This window comes from Nipponia nippon, unplaced genomic scaffold, assembly GCF_047370975.1.
Source record: "Nipponia nippon isolate SJK-2023a ecotype South Korea unplaced genomic scaffold, ASM4737097v1 scaffold_2, whole genome shotgun sequence".
Classification (NCBI taxonomy): Eukaryota; Metazoa; Chordata; class Aves; order Pelecaniformes; family Threskiornithidae; genus Nipponia; species Nipponia nippon.
The window spans coordinates 17,959,186-17,973,565 of NW_028262336.1; the positions used below are offsets into that span (position 1 = coordinate 17,959,186).

Below are 14,380 nucleotides of genomic sequence, written 5' to 3' on the forward strand. Positions count from 1 at the left end.
CATCTTCAAGCTAGACAATGTATATAATTGAACTTAACAAACACCGTGAATATGAGAGTTCTTCTGAACTACATGTAACCAAGCGTAAATACTTTGCCTTGAAATCTGATGTTTAATAATCAAACAACTAAACTTTATCTACCAGGAATGTTAGCTAAATTTTAATAAAATATCTCTTTTCAGGATTTTCTGTGAAAACATATGTTCATACACACACATATGTGTATATATACACATGTATGCACACATTTATAGGTATGTGCAAGTAAAAATATACCCTTCAGGTTACATTGCTACATCAGTGCTTCGTTGAAATTCAGGAAATGGTTTAAGGCACAACTGACCTTACATGATTAGTTCTGAAAGGTTTACTTCTTTGTCACACTGATTTGTGACAATCACCTTGCTGCTCTGAAGTCATAAATCTCTGTAGAGATTATAGTATGCCTCTATATGTATTGGTATGCTATCAGAAACAGTGATGATCATTTTATATTAGTGTGAAAAGACGGGGGATGCTTAGGAGACACTTATGTTCATTGTTCTCTGTTCAGATATTTATGACTATGTGTAGAGATAAAAAATATAAATTACATTTACATATTTATGAGCATTTTATGTAATATCTTCATTTCGATTAAAATGCCATCAGTATCCCTACATTACTATAATGCAAGTCAGAAATCTAACTACAGTGCACTTGGTTTTATCTTTTTCCTAAAAACTTCCTAAATTAAAAGAATTAACAAAATACAGTATAAGTAGTGATGACTGATAAACAATGAAAATAGTCTGCACTTCGGGGCAATTATGAAATCGTAAAAACCTAATCTATTATACCATAAGATCTAAAAATATCTTTCTCAGTGAAGCAGAAAAAACCTTGTGAGAAAATGCGTGGGCTGCAGAACCATGCAATGCAAATTGAAGAGTGCAGGCAGAAACTCACCTCTAGCTTTGTTCTTTGTAGCAGCCACTGGAAGCAAGGAAAAGATTGCACAAGAAGAAGAGAACAAAGATAGATTAGACAGAAGTTTGGGCGAGTAAGAATACAGAGAAACTTTATCACTATCGATTCAAAACTAACAAACACCGTTTCTAGGATTATTTGATCTATTTATTTGAGACACTGCAGTTTTATGAGCTAGTTCAGATCTATGATTCTGTCAGAAGACCTGTGTTGAGAATTTAGAAAATATATCACAAAACAGACAAAAAGCATGGCAAGGAGTGCAGAAAAATCATGAACCATTAATCACAAGTAGGTGAGAGCACATGTACACAGAGCACAATTTGCCTTGCCAAAAGTACATTCTGAAGTACCTAAATCTTACGTCATTCCCTTGCTCCTATTTCTTGAAATGTCATTCTCCTCTGAAGCTGATGCAAACAAATATCAGTTAAACTGCAGGTACTCCAATTATTTATAATTTATGTTATACGATCATTGTTTTTCTTCATTGAAGCCTATATCTTCAGATTGTTCTTGCACCCCAACGGAGTATGCAAAGCAAAAGGAGCAGATGGTATTTTAACAAACAGTGATCAGTGTTCAAACACAGAGAAAAAGGGGAAGACAAGGGGCAGAAAATACAGCCTTCCTTGAGTCTCCTGAAGCAACACAGTTTCATGTTATTAGTTCTAAAGGCATAACAGGGTCACAAAACCAATGATAGGAGATTAAAATGTTCCGCTAACACCTACCATACTGCCAAAATCAACAGAATCATTATTTTCTGTTTTGTGAGGCCAAGGGATAATTTTGATGATATACAATATTAATCAGAGCCCGAAGTGAAAATGGAATCACTCCGTTAACTGTAGCTTACACAAAAGATACTATCCACGACTCTTTAAACTATCAAGTGCACTCTGAAAAGGCATTCATTCAAGAGCATCTTCATGAAAAAAGGTACCTCAGAAAAAAAACCATAATTCCTCTTCTGCTGGCCCTTCTTCTAAGGCAGAACTACATTAACAATTCAAAGGCAGCTACACTAGTGACCAAAAGACAGAAAAAAAAAAAAAAAGGAGAAAGACCAAATCTCCTTTCTGCTCTCTTTGCTTCTCTTGTTCACATCTAAAGGTTTTTAAGCTGGTTCTTTTTTTTTTTTTTTTTGTTTTTTTGGTCTGGTCTGGTGTCTCACCAATCAGTCTTTACTAAGAGCATGGCAGTGAAAGCCAAGTTGCCACACATGAAGAAATTGTTGAAAAAATTAAACTTTTAACTTTATGAGTGTATCAAAAAATGTCAATTCTCTAGCTTTTTGCCTTTTTTTTTTTTTTTTAATTTCTTCACTAATCCCTCCTCTACTTCCTGATGCATGATTCTGCATTGCCATCATTCTCCTGACAGTGACAACAAAATAAAAAAAAGCAGTCCCATGATGTCTGAAATCAGCATTACTCCACGGAACAGCTCTGCTTTGGGGAGATACAACAAATGCAGATGCTTCTGCAGATCTCTTTCCATAAGGCTGTTTAACAAGACATATTCACCTGTAAAACAGCCAGTAGATCTTACATGCACTAAAAATCGCTCGCGTAGTAAACAAAATTAATGGTGCCATTCTGATTTTATAATAAGTGAACAGTTTCTCTTTCATGCAAATATAAGTTGATAATGAATGCATTGAGTTCATCAACCTGTTCATTTTCTTATACTTCCCCTTCTTTTTCAGTCCTTAGAATCACACCTACATGAACATATTATCACTTTGAGCCAGAATAATCATTTAAACTTAACCAAAGTCTGGAGGAAACACATGCCCCCTGGTAATTTAAAAGCAACAGGAGACTTTATACTCACATTAATCATTCAAAATAAAAAGATATCTATGTGTGGGTATATATATATATATAAAATATGTATAGGAGAAATTATATATGTACTTTAATTGTTCAGAATAAATATATATACACACATATATGCATATGTAAATTATATATAATCGATGTGTATGGGTACATATATGCATGCATATTAATCTATGTGTATGGTTAATATATACATGTATATTAAAAGAATGCAACCATTCTATGATGAGACAGCTTTATTTTGAAGCATGAGCACTAGATAGAGAATTATTACCTATCATGTATCAGTAAATAAAGAAAAGATATAAATGAGGTTGTACATTATAATTGGAAGTAGGACAGGTTACTAAGCTTGTTAGACCAATTATAACTCTCTGCAAATGCACTAATAGAGGACTAGATGACAGTAACCTTCTTAAAAATGTCATGTTCAATACTTGTAAGTTTTTCCATTGACAGCATGGTCCAATTACAAGTCAATTCGTAAAGTTCAAACTGCACAACAGCCAAATTAGCGGAAAATGGTCTTTCAAAATATAATTCTGCGTACTGAAGGGAACTAGCTGGAGCTGTTTCCATCAACGACCCATCTTTTTGATACCTAGCATGAGTGAAAATTTCCTTTCATTGTTATCATTGAGGCTGGTATTTCTTTTTCCAAAGGTGAAAGAATTTTTCTCTCTTCCCTCTTTACTCTCCTTGTCACTCTGTGCACAGAGAAGACAATTTTCACCCTCTTTCCAATATGTTTGAAAATTTTTATCCACCTCTTCTCATTATTAGTACATGAAAAGCCATAGGAGGAGACAAGCATAGATAAAAGTTTCAAATGAGCATCATCAAGACTGAAACTTAGCAGAGGAAGGCTGATCTCTTGGTTAGAGCACCAGATATGGGATAACTCAGCTTTTTATGCCACTGAAGTCAGTGACAAAAGACCTGTGGGTTTCAACAAAAAAACATTACAGTAGAAGGATCTACATTCGCTTTGTGCGTTCAGCAAATCAGTTGATTTCTCTGCATTTCACATTACGGATTATCTTTTTCCCTACCTTGACTTCCTTGCTTGCTGACTAAAGAGACAAGCTCTTCAAGGCAGTGAGTCTCCCACTTCTCAAATTAGTATACTTGTAGGACACTGATTTGAAACTTCTGTAATACAATTAAAGTGGATTAGGACTGGCCAGTAATAATTTATGGGTACAATGTAACCTGAAAACTGGAATTTACTGTATTTGGCTGGCACTTATTTTATTTGGCTAAATTAACGAGCCAATCAGGAAATGGATAAAAAGGAAAGGCAATGACTTCTGGTATTTCCCTAGGTTCAGCGATTTCTTTATAAACCAAAACACATTTACAAGGGCATTTTTCTTTAGTTACTCTGCCTTCTCTTTCTTAGGAAATTGATTTTGGATAGGGAGGCATACTACAGAAAAGTGTGAACAGTGACCTTGGTTGGAATTTAAGGAAGATTTTAAAGCCCAGAGAAGAAAGAAAGACAAAGAGGGAAGAGAAAGACCATATTCTCAAAAGCTAGGCTGAAAGGTACAACAGAGCTACTAGATTTCTAGGTAATACTGAGAGAAAAAAAATAATTCTATTAATCCTTAGTTCTATCAAAATTAAACAATATTTTATTTTCTGAAGGCTCTTCTGGTCACAGCATATGCAAAACAAAAGGGTTGGTTACTAAGGAAAGGTCCAGGAGCGAGGGGATCACAGAGCAGCACGAAGTCAAGGTCAGAGATCTCAGGGGAGTCCACGCTGAGCGATCAGGAAAGGGGAGGAAAATTGTGCCAAGTCTTGAATTGTGGCAGTTAATTTTCACAGAACTAAGGTTTTTAGGGCATTTTTTAAATCAGAAAGCATTTCTGCTGTAGCTGTGCTGCTGAAACAATGTTTTTAAAAATCATTGCCTGAATGTAAAAAGCTGGATTCAAATTTCAAAAACCCTAATACACCCTTGCTCTCAAATATCAATAACATATTGTGCTTTATTTTTCTGTGATATATCTTTCTGACTTCTTGCTTTTTGTATGCCAACAATTGTTAAATTACATTCTTTGATAAATGGTGGCTACAAGTTGTTCAATATTTTCTCCACACTCAGCTGTCTCTATGCTGTTCAATTTTGTGGACATTTTTAGACAGATTTGATATAGCATTTATTTTATTTTTCTCTTATGTGTGATTTATTATTCGATTTGGGGTTTTGTCTTTTGTCTTTGGAAAAAAACATGTCCTTCCAATTACTTCAATAGCTCAATAAAAATAAAAAAAGGGAAAAAGTATTTCCCTCAGATGTCCAGCTTACCTAACCTTTTATGTCAGAAAATAAGGAGAAAGAAAAAAGAAAAAGTGAAAGGTTTGAGGTCAGTGTCTTGTTCTCATTTCACCTATTACATGTACTAAGAACGCAGCTAGAGGAAAAACCAGTACAATATCTAAATGTTATAATGACTAAATAGCTCTTTTCAAGAAAAGAAACAAGATGAAAGTCACACTCATAAAGCACATTGCATTGATTTTCTCCTGAATACAGTAACCTGCAGTTCCAGCAAATTTAGAGGTCCTCTCATCTTCAATAAAAAGACATCAACAGTCTACAGGATGGACATATTTATTCATCTGTATTTTTACTACAGTCTTAAAACCTTTTGCGATCATGGAATACTAAAAATTATCAGAGAAGCAGCATACATAAAAAAAAAACACCATAACAACCCCCACCCAAACACCCCCAACATATAATAGAGATTTCCAATTTTCAAAAGAAAATGAGTTATTTTTACACTACTTAAATTTGGAATTTTCTTTTCAATTTGATGATGATGATGATGATGCTGATAACAACTGCATTTTTTTCCTCTGGATAAACTGATTTATTATCACTGGTCATTTAGGTCACCTAAATGCCAGCTCTGACTCTCTGACTGGAAGAGCTCCTCTGTGACAGAAGGCTTAGCAGGATCATTTTCTCCAGAGAATAATGCAAATTATTAGGCTCTCACAGACTAAGAGACCCATTCAAAGCAAGGATACCAGCATGTGCTGTAATGCAGAATGCTTCACCGCCTCCTTTTCAACAACAGTGTTTTCCGAAAGCCACTGAAGGAGAAAGAAAGCACTATCATCACCTGAAATTCTCAGTGGGTTTTTGAGCCTCCTGCAGTGCTGCCTAGTCTTGAAGACTGGCCAACAGATGACAGAAAAACATGGGACCTTGGGAGGTCTTTTAGATTAGGATACAGTTTACAAAACCTGGATACAACCTCATGGTTTACTTCTGATTTTCTGACCTCTCATTTGATTGCCTTTATTGAAATGTCTTTGCATTTTATAGTGATTTTTCTTTTTTATATGCAAGTTCTGCACAGTCTTCTCATGGAGGTTTCTAAAATATCAGTTAGTGGCATTTGCAGGTATAATCAGCACACATATAGATAAGTCTTCATGTCTTTATTTGTATAACCATTAAAGATCTGTGCAGTCATGCATATGTAATGATATGGAATTCAAACATGTGACCTTCTATTATTTATTCTATCTTTGCATCATTCTATCCACAACACAAGTTCCTAAGTTGACATCAGGTAATTTCCCTCAGAAAGAGATACATTTCACTTACTAAACTCATTGATTAATCTTCAAAAAAACAAGAACCTTTTTGGTTCTGACAATTTAATACATTTTTTCCCTCAGGGTTTAAGAGAAGAACTGCAAATGAATTGGCATGCAAAAAAAGCATGTGATTTTGCAATGACAAAAAATTGATTAATTTCTTTTATTGCAATGATAACATTAAATGTATATAAAATATAACATTGTATATATGCTATATAATAGTGCTTATGCATCTATATAGTGATTTGTAATCATTTTTCCTCTTAGAACATAAAATATGTTCTTGAAGATACAATTGAAAAAGGGACAAAAATGCAAATTTAGAAGGGTCATGAAGAGGTCAACTGCTGCATCCTCTGGGTTTGAAGCAGTATGAATTATGTTTGGACCTCTCCTAACAGATTGCCTAACATTTTGTTAAAACATTTGGTGGCAGGGACTCCAAAAGCTCTCCAGGTAATCTGTTTTAGTGCACAGTTGTCCTCTCAATGGCAAATTGTTTTCCTGACATAGAACCTAACCACCATAGGTAGGAAACTAGCCCAATTACTCAACCATTCTCATACCTTCCATGAGTATAAATAACAACAGAACACATACTTCTTTAATGTAACCCTTTGCATATTTGAAGACTTGTTATTTCTCTTCTGTGATTAAACAATCAAGTTCTTCCACTGTTTTAATGTATGGTTTCCAGCTTCCTCTTTATTGTCTTTCCTTTTTTTCCCCTGGATTTTCAACAATTTGTCTACACTGATCTAAAATCAGGCAAGATATCCAGCTGAGGTGGCACTAGTGCAAAGTGGAATAATTACTTACGCCGCCTTCCACCTAGCTCTTCGGCTGTGCACTCCAAAATAGCACTTGGCTCTAACGGAACAGCATCACATTGTGTTCAAGCCCACAATAACCCCTTAGTCCTCCTCTCCATGTTGTTGTACACCTACCTATTGACCATTTTGGTTTCACCTATTTATTTTATCTTTTCTGAACACAGAACTTCACCCTTGTCTTTAGAAGATTCTGTTGCTTTAAAGTTACTTCCCCCATTTATTAAGGTCATCTTGAATACTAACACCCCCCTCCAATTCCATGAATAAATACTAACATGACTGTTAATCTATAAAGTACAACCCTGTCTCACAGCTACATACTGTACCACATTCTTTTTGTATATCAGCTGCTCTACTGAAGAATATAATAATTCTTGACAGCAGTAGCAGACGTTCAAATCCAAGACTAACAAGGTCATAAAGGGCTTCAGTTATGTTCAGCATGTCTACATTCAGCCCATAATTAGCACCCCCCTCAACATAAATAAACAACTTGTTGTTAAACAAAACAAAACTAATCTTACCTAATGTCCCTCCTACACACATTATAAAACCTGTAGGCAAGCCAGACATAAACTACATGAGCTAATGCACAGATCCAAACGATGAAACACTTCTATACACTACCGCATCTAGCAAACCTATGAACTGACCATACATCCTAGGCAATAATAGTCGAATGTTCTGTTACTAAATGACAAACAGAAAATCCAAACAGCAGCTGCTGGATGTTTACTGTGCTCTGTGAAAAAAAGCAACGTTTAGAGAAGATGCTTTTAAATCAGACTTTTCAGTGTAGGACACAGCAACTCTAGAAACTCTATTAAATTATATTTTACTTGGTGAAACTTTGAAAGGAAATGCGACGAAGGAGCACAGGTTCCAGCATTTTGTTTTTCCCCCCCACCGTCTCGCTCTAGAATTCAATGCCAGGTAATGACAGAATATTTTCCGATATTCAGAATCTTCCCTTTCCAAACCAATAGAATATAGATTTGTAAAATAGTAATTACTGAACCCAGATAATGGGAAGCAATTCATATACTGGAATGGAAAAGCTAAAATGACTGTAAGCATCTTTCAAACTTCCTAGCATGCTGCTAAATACATTAAATATTTTAAAACCACTACTAGATTATCACATGCAATGACTTATTATGTGAGTATCACAAAATATTGAAGAACATGCAGCTCCATTTTCTTTCTGAAAAGTAGACTATAAATATAGTAATTTTGTTCTCGATACTCATTATAACTGGCATGATGGAGATCAGCAGAAGCATCCTATAATCTGAACATCACTAGAGTTCAGGATTCCAGCTGTAGCTGATTCACATTAGCAGCTGGAAACACGTAACACAGTATATTACTGTACAGTGAAACTAGAAGATGAGTATAATCATGCCCTAAAGGCTCCTCTTAAAGGCTTCCAGATAACATGATTTGCCTGTCCCAAAATGCCAACTTTATGCATGTTATAATACAGCTGGACATGTAACTTCCACAAGCAATGCAAGTTGCAAGTAAGCAATTTCATCATAAACTGGATTTCCATAAAACATCACACAAATTTCACTTGCAAATGAATAATATAGTTTGTGAATAAGAGTAAATACAATTTTTATATTTAATTTTATCAAGGTAACGGAATGTTGTAAGAAGTATATATTAAAAAAACCTTCAAAGTAGTAGAATGAAGAACTCCACAAGGCTGTAAGTGTGGTTATATCAGGCAGAGATACAAGTACTCAGTTCTGCTCTCAGATCTCTTTTACAGTTATTTCAAAACTCAAACCAAATATTCAAAAAGCTTTGATATTCATTCAACACCTCAGACAAGCTATCAAAATTGTTCATCATGCAAAACGTGTACCCACATACTCGCCCAGCTTCTGTGTTTATGTCAGGTCTCCAGAAAGAGTAGAAAGGAAAAGATCCTGCTTGGATACACTTAGCAGACTACTTAGGCACAAATTGGCTGTCATCACGTAACTGATTGAGCACAAGCAGCTGTAAGCAGTGCGCTTACATTTCTTCTCACATCTGCAGATCAATGCATGCAAAACACCTCAAACTATGCCTTGTCCATTTTGCTCAACCCAAGAGCAACCTGTGATATTCATGTCTCATGTTAGGTTTTTTGTTTTTAATGTATATACTATCCTACGTTATTACAAACACACATTTTCTGAGTCTACTGTGCTTATATACATTATTTTCCACTCACAGTCCACAGCTCTGATAACCCACAAAGATTTAAGAGTTCTTGTATTTGAAAATAAGCCCTTATATAAACCAGCATGAAATCAGAAACATTATAATCAAGAGCAAGGAGCTAAGCAGGCAGACAAACAGCTAGGGTTCCCCTTACATTACCTCTACATACAACTAATTTGTCTGCTGTAAACCCTAGGAAGGTTTTGAGAAGGCAACTGGCTTTTATCGCATGGTTACTTTCCCTAACTTTTTTTTTGTTTTATTAATCTCACAGCCCATGGGATCTCTGTATAAAAAGTGTTAACATCACATTCATAATAGATCGTATGTATGAAATGCTTTCTTAATAAAGTATGTATTAAGGGCCACTGGGACAGCAATTGAAGCATGTGGAAACAAGTACATATGTTAAGGATACAAAATTAACACCTTGAACAGAAAAATAAGATTTTCTTTTATTATTATTATTATTCCCCAAATATTATCCATTTAGGCTTTCCCAGACATTAGAAGACAAACTTGGGTAACTGACAAGACTGATGAAGAAAATACTATAATAAATTCAGTGCAGAGCTCAATAGGATGTTCATAAGTTTAAATGGATGTCAGTAAATATGTTCTAAATCTAGGCTCTTCTTCAGCTGGAGAATGGGAATTTCAGATGTGACTTTTCAGTGATGATTTTATTCAGCCATTAAAAATTCTACACAGAATTTTCTTCATCACCACTTGCAATCACTGCAGTTGTCACGTCAAGAAATACACTGGAAAGCTTTACTCCTTGTCTTGACCTGATACATTATAGCCATTCCTCTTGAGACCTTCTAAAGAGTAAGTTTCAATATTATGGAACATAATGACTCCTTTGGAACTAGTGAGGCTTACAGGATAATTTAGAGACATTAAAATACCTTCACAATTGAGGGAGTATATATAATAGTCCTGAAAATAGCTATTTGCACGTGATGATAATTATTTGGTAAAATTTATTTTAACTAAAAAATGGATCAGTTATGTGTATTAAAAATACACACTCATTTCTGAAGAGTAATGAAACATTTTTTCTCAGCAATTTTTTATCAAAGCAAATTAAAAATCTTTAAACTTATCTATACAAAATCAAAATATAAAAATATAATTTAGCTCTTTATGATAAAAGTGGTGAAGATGTAATATCACATCAACCACGGTGTTTCATTAAGATCCCTAAAGAACAAAATAAAACTTATGCCGAAGTAGTACTAAGCACACTCAAATGACTCAGTTTCACATGCATACTTAGTCATTTATTCTCCCAAACAAGGTAGGAAGATACATTGCTTTCCATATGAATTATTTATTGCCTCTGTACCCAGTTAGATGATAGGGAACTTACGGTGTATCTTTCAACTTAGTCATATTGCTATTAGTGAAGTAATATTAAAAGAGAACTCTTGCATTTTTTTTCATGTGATTTACTGCCATTTTTTCTGTCTTTTTCTGACAGTTCAGGAAACACGGTAAACTGCAAGAAAAAAAAATAACTAAGATTACATACTATACCTAAAGTTCATACCAAAATAATACCAAAAATAAGACTAACTATGATATTTTTCTTTATATCCGGCTTTACAAAAAAGGACTCCACTTCAGTGTTGGAAATAGAAAAGACTCATTGCTGCTCCATTTTATCAGCCAATATCCGATTTGATGCCTACTTGTGCTGTTAAGGTGAGAAGTTGCCTTGGCAAGACTTATTGAGCAAGACTTATTTCTGTAGCTTGGGCGAGACATGTAAATAGGAAATTATTTTGATAAGGATGCACTGTCCAGAGACAAATTTCATCCCTACTATAGATCTTTTTGACCTCACACCATCTTTCATTGCATGTTTGAAATTTTACCTGACCATATGCATTAAATTCACAATCGACTAGTCATATTAAAAACATTTTACTTCCTGTATATAGTTCTAATCTCCTGCTATGGTTTTAAATGTATATATGTGTTGAATATACAAACTAACGCAGTGAAAGCTGTCAGCTATTCTACAACTTTCCCATATTTATGAGAACTACAGCTGAAAATTCACAAATTCAAACAATTTACAATTCCAGACTTAATATTTTACAGCCCCCCCTCAGCCCCACCCTCTTCTTGTGTAAAGAAATACAAGCCGATAGTTCTCTATTAGAAAGATACTGGAGGAATGAATATGCAGAATCTACAAGCCTAAATATTCAGAAATTGAAACCTCATAAAACAGCCATTAGATTTTTCAGGCAGAAAAGAAAGTAATATTAAATTCAGAACTTAAAACATTGTTAAAGAAGCTTAAAAAAAATGCAAATAGTTTCAAAGAAGCTATAATTGTTCCATATATGATACTCTTAATATTGACCTAAGCCCCAATTTTCTTTGATCCGAGCATTAAAAACATTTCTATTTCTCCTTTAATTATATTGCCACTCTACTGAAGTTGTTTGTAGGCAAGATTCATTTAAGAGTAGATCTGCATTTTACAGCAGCTATCAGTAGTCCTGGCTCTCCATATCACTCTCAGGTTACTACATGCAATAATATGCCTAAAGTGCTGATATATAAAAAGCTGGAAGCACTGTCTGTGAGGGAATATCACAGAATCACAGACTGGTTGAGGTTGGAAGGGACCTCTGGAGGTCATCTGCCAAGGCCTCTGTCTAGATGTTTTTTTAGTATCTCCAAGGATGGAGACTCTACAACCTCTCTGGGCAACCTGTGCCAGCACTCAGTCACCCTCACAGTAAAAGTGTTCCCTGAAGTTCAGAGGGAACCTCCCACGTTTCAGTTTGTGCCCACTGCCTCTTGCCCTGTCACTGGGCGCCACTGGAAAGAGCCTGGCTCTGTTCTCTTTGCACCCTCGCTTCAGTTATTTGTATGCATTAATAAGATCCCCACTGAGCCTTGTCTTCTCTAGGCTGAACAGTTGCAGCTCTCTCTATATGTAATCTGAAAGCTTTTTGCAGCAAGAAAAAAAAAAAGTGCTTTTTAACACTGGGGACTAAGATGATGGGCTGAAAAGCTCTGCTTAGGTGGTCAGCAATTAGCACGAGAAAATTACATGGATATTTAAACTCTCTTCAGCTTGCATTTCATCTGAGTTAGTTTCAAAAGGGGTGGTTCACAGCTTGCCAGTCTAACAAGAGCACACACAGACTGCTGACATGAGCTGTTGATGTGGTTGTCAGAGCTTTGTTCTGTACTGGGGCCTTTCATCATGTGCCCTTCGACTCTTGGTCTTTAGATGTACATGTTGGCCATACCTCCAAAATAGACCATATGCCTTTCACGAACTGCTCAGTTCTGTCTATGAGTCATCAAAATAAGGACTTACTGGAGAACATCTTTACCAGGGTGCGTGTACGCAGTCAAAGTATAGTCAGCATATGCACCTCGCAAGCAGACACACTAATGATGGTACACGGTCCACTGTAGAGATGGCACCAAAGTAGAGCTTCCAAATGACCGTTAGAAATAACTGAAGTGAAAAAACCAACGTTCTGCAAGTTCTGCTGCTTTGGTGGAACGAAAATGAAAAGACCGAAGCATCGTGGCTTGTAGGTAGCACAGGATCTTTAAAAACTGAGTCTAGGAGATGTAGCAAGTTAATATATTAAGATGAATTAAAAATGATAGATGACAAAAGAAAAAGTTCTTCAAAGTCAACATGAAAAACTAAACACCAGGGAGGTAAAAAAGATGAAACCAGAGAGGAGAGGAAAAAAAGCCAAGATGAAGTAAAAAGAAGGGGAGAAGATTAAATTCAAAGATCCAGATCAGAAAGCTCAGAGAATCAAATGTGTATGAGACATACTAACTATTATAGAACTCTCAAAATTTCAAAAACTCCAGTCATCTCTATTTTCAGCATTTCAATATTGAGAAAGTATTTCTAAAGTGATATAGTATATAAGGAGATAGACTTAAGACTCTACAATAACTGTTAATGAATACTTAACATAACAACATGACAGGAAAGTTTTCATATCTTATTAATAATTACTTCCTTTCTATCATTACGATCGTCTCTGCCTGTGCTCCTTCCTTCTAACACTGCCACAAGGTTGCTACATTACTCACACTGAAAAACGAACAATCTTTCTTATATAAAGCAAATAAGCAAGTTTCTTGCACTTCTCACTTCTCAGATTTCTTTTTCCTTTCACATCAGTGAAAATACTCTCAGAATTTAAAAGAATATGAATGTATACCTATTTATATATACATTACATATGCTTATTATATTAATTTTTTCATATTATATATACTATTGTGTATATATTATTTTAATATATTCTTTTATATAAGATAACCATATTCTATGTTATATAACCTTATTCATTCAATACCCATAGCTTTATTTAATATATAACATCCATTATTATATTCTATGAAAGAGTACCTAAAGCAATATATGTGAGATATATATATATGAATAATATACTATGTAATATATAAAAGTGTGTGTGTATATACATACATTACTGCCTGTAAAGTGTAGTGCATTTTGGTACATTTGAACAACAATGAATGAAACCAAGTTAATGTGCACAGCCAATTGAAAAATGAAAGATGAGAACACTTCCATGGAATACTTTTGAGAAACTTTTGAGTAATATTATTTTAGGAAATCAAAAGAAACTAAGTATAGTCAAAGTGACTGTTTACAGGAAATTATGCGATTCTTGGGGTAATCCTCTTATTTAGGGCTTCTGAAGTAAAATATTCTTACTACTTCTACGATGAAAAAAGCATTATAGTAAAGAAATGATTTGTGAACCCTGTACATTTCTGAACTGTACAACAACTGCATGTTGAGTCTTTATAGTATTTTGATTCATAATGTGAGTTTTATAACGTCCTGGACA

General features: G+C 34.8%; 1 protein-coding gene across 3 annotated transcripts in view; it reads right to left on the reverse strand.

Moving 5' to 3' along the window:
• Positions 1-14,380, reverse strand: part of CADM2 (cell adhesion molecule 2) — a 673,388-nt gene that overhangs the window by 232,040 nt on the left and 426,968 nt on the right. The window contains exon 2 of one of the 3 annotated variants that reach the window (XM_087757916.1): positions 950-976. The exons of the other annotated variants lie outside the window; for them this stretch is intronic. Within the exon in view, the coding sequence (XP_087614042.1) occupies positions 950-976 (27 nt within the window). The remainder of the gene's footprint in view (positions 1-949; positions 977-14,380) is intronic. 3 annotated transcript variants of the gene reach the window in all.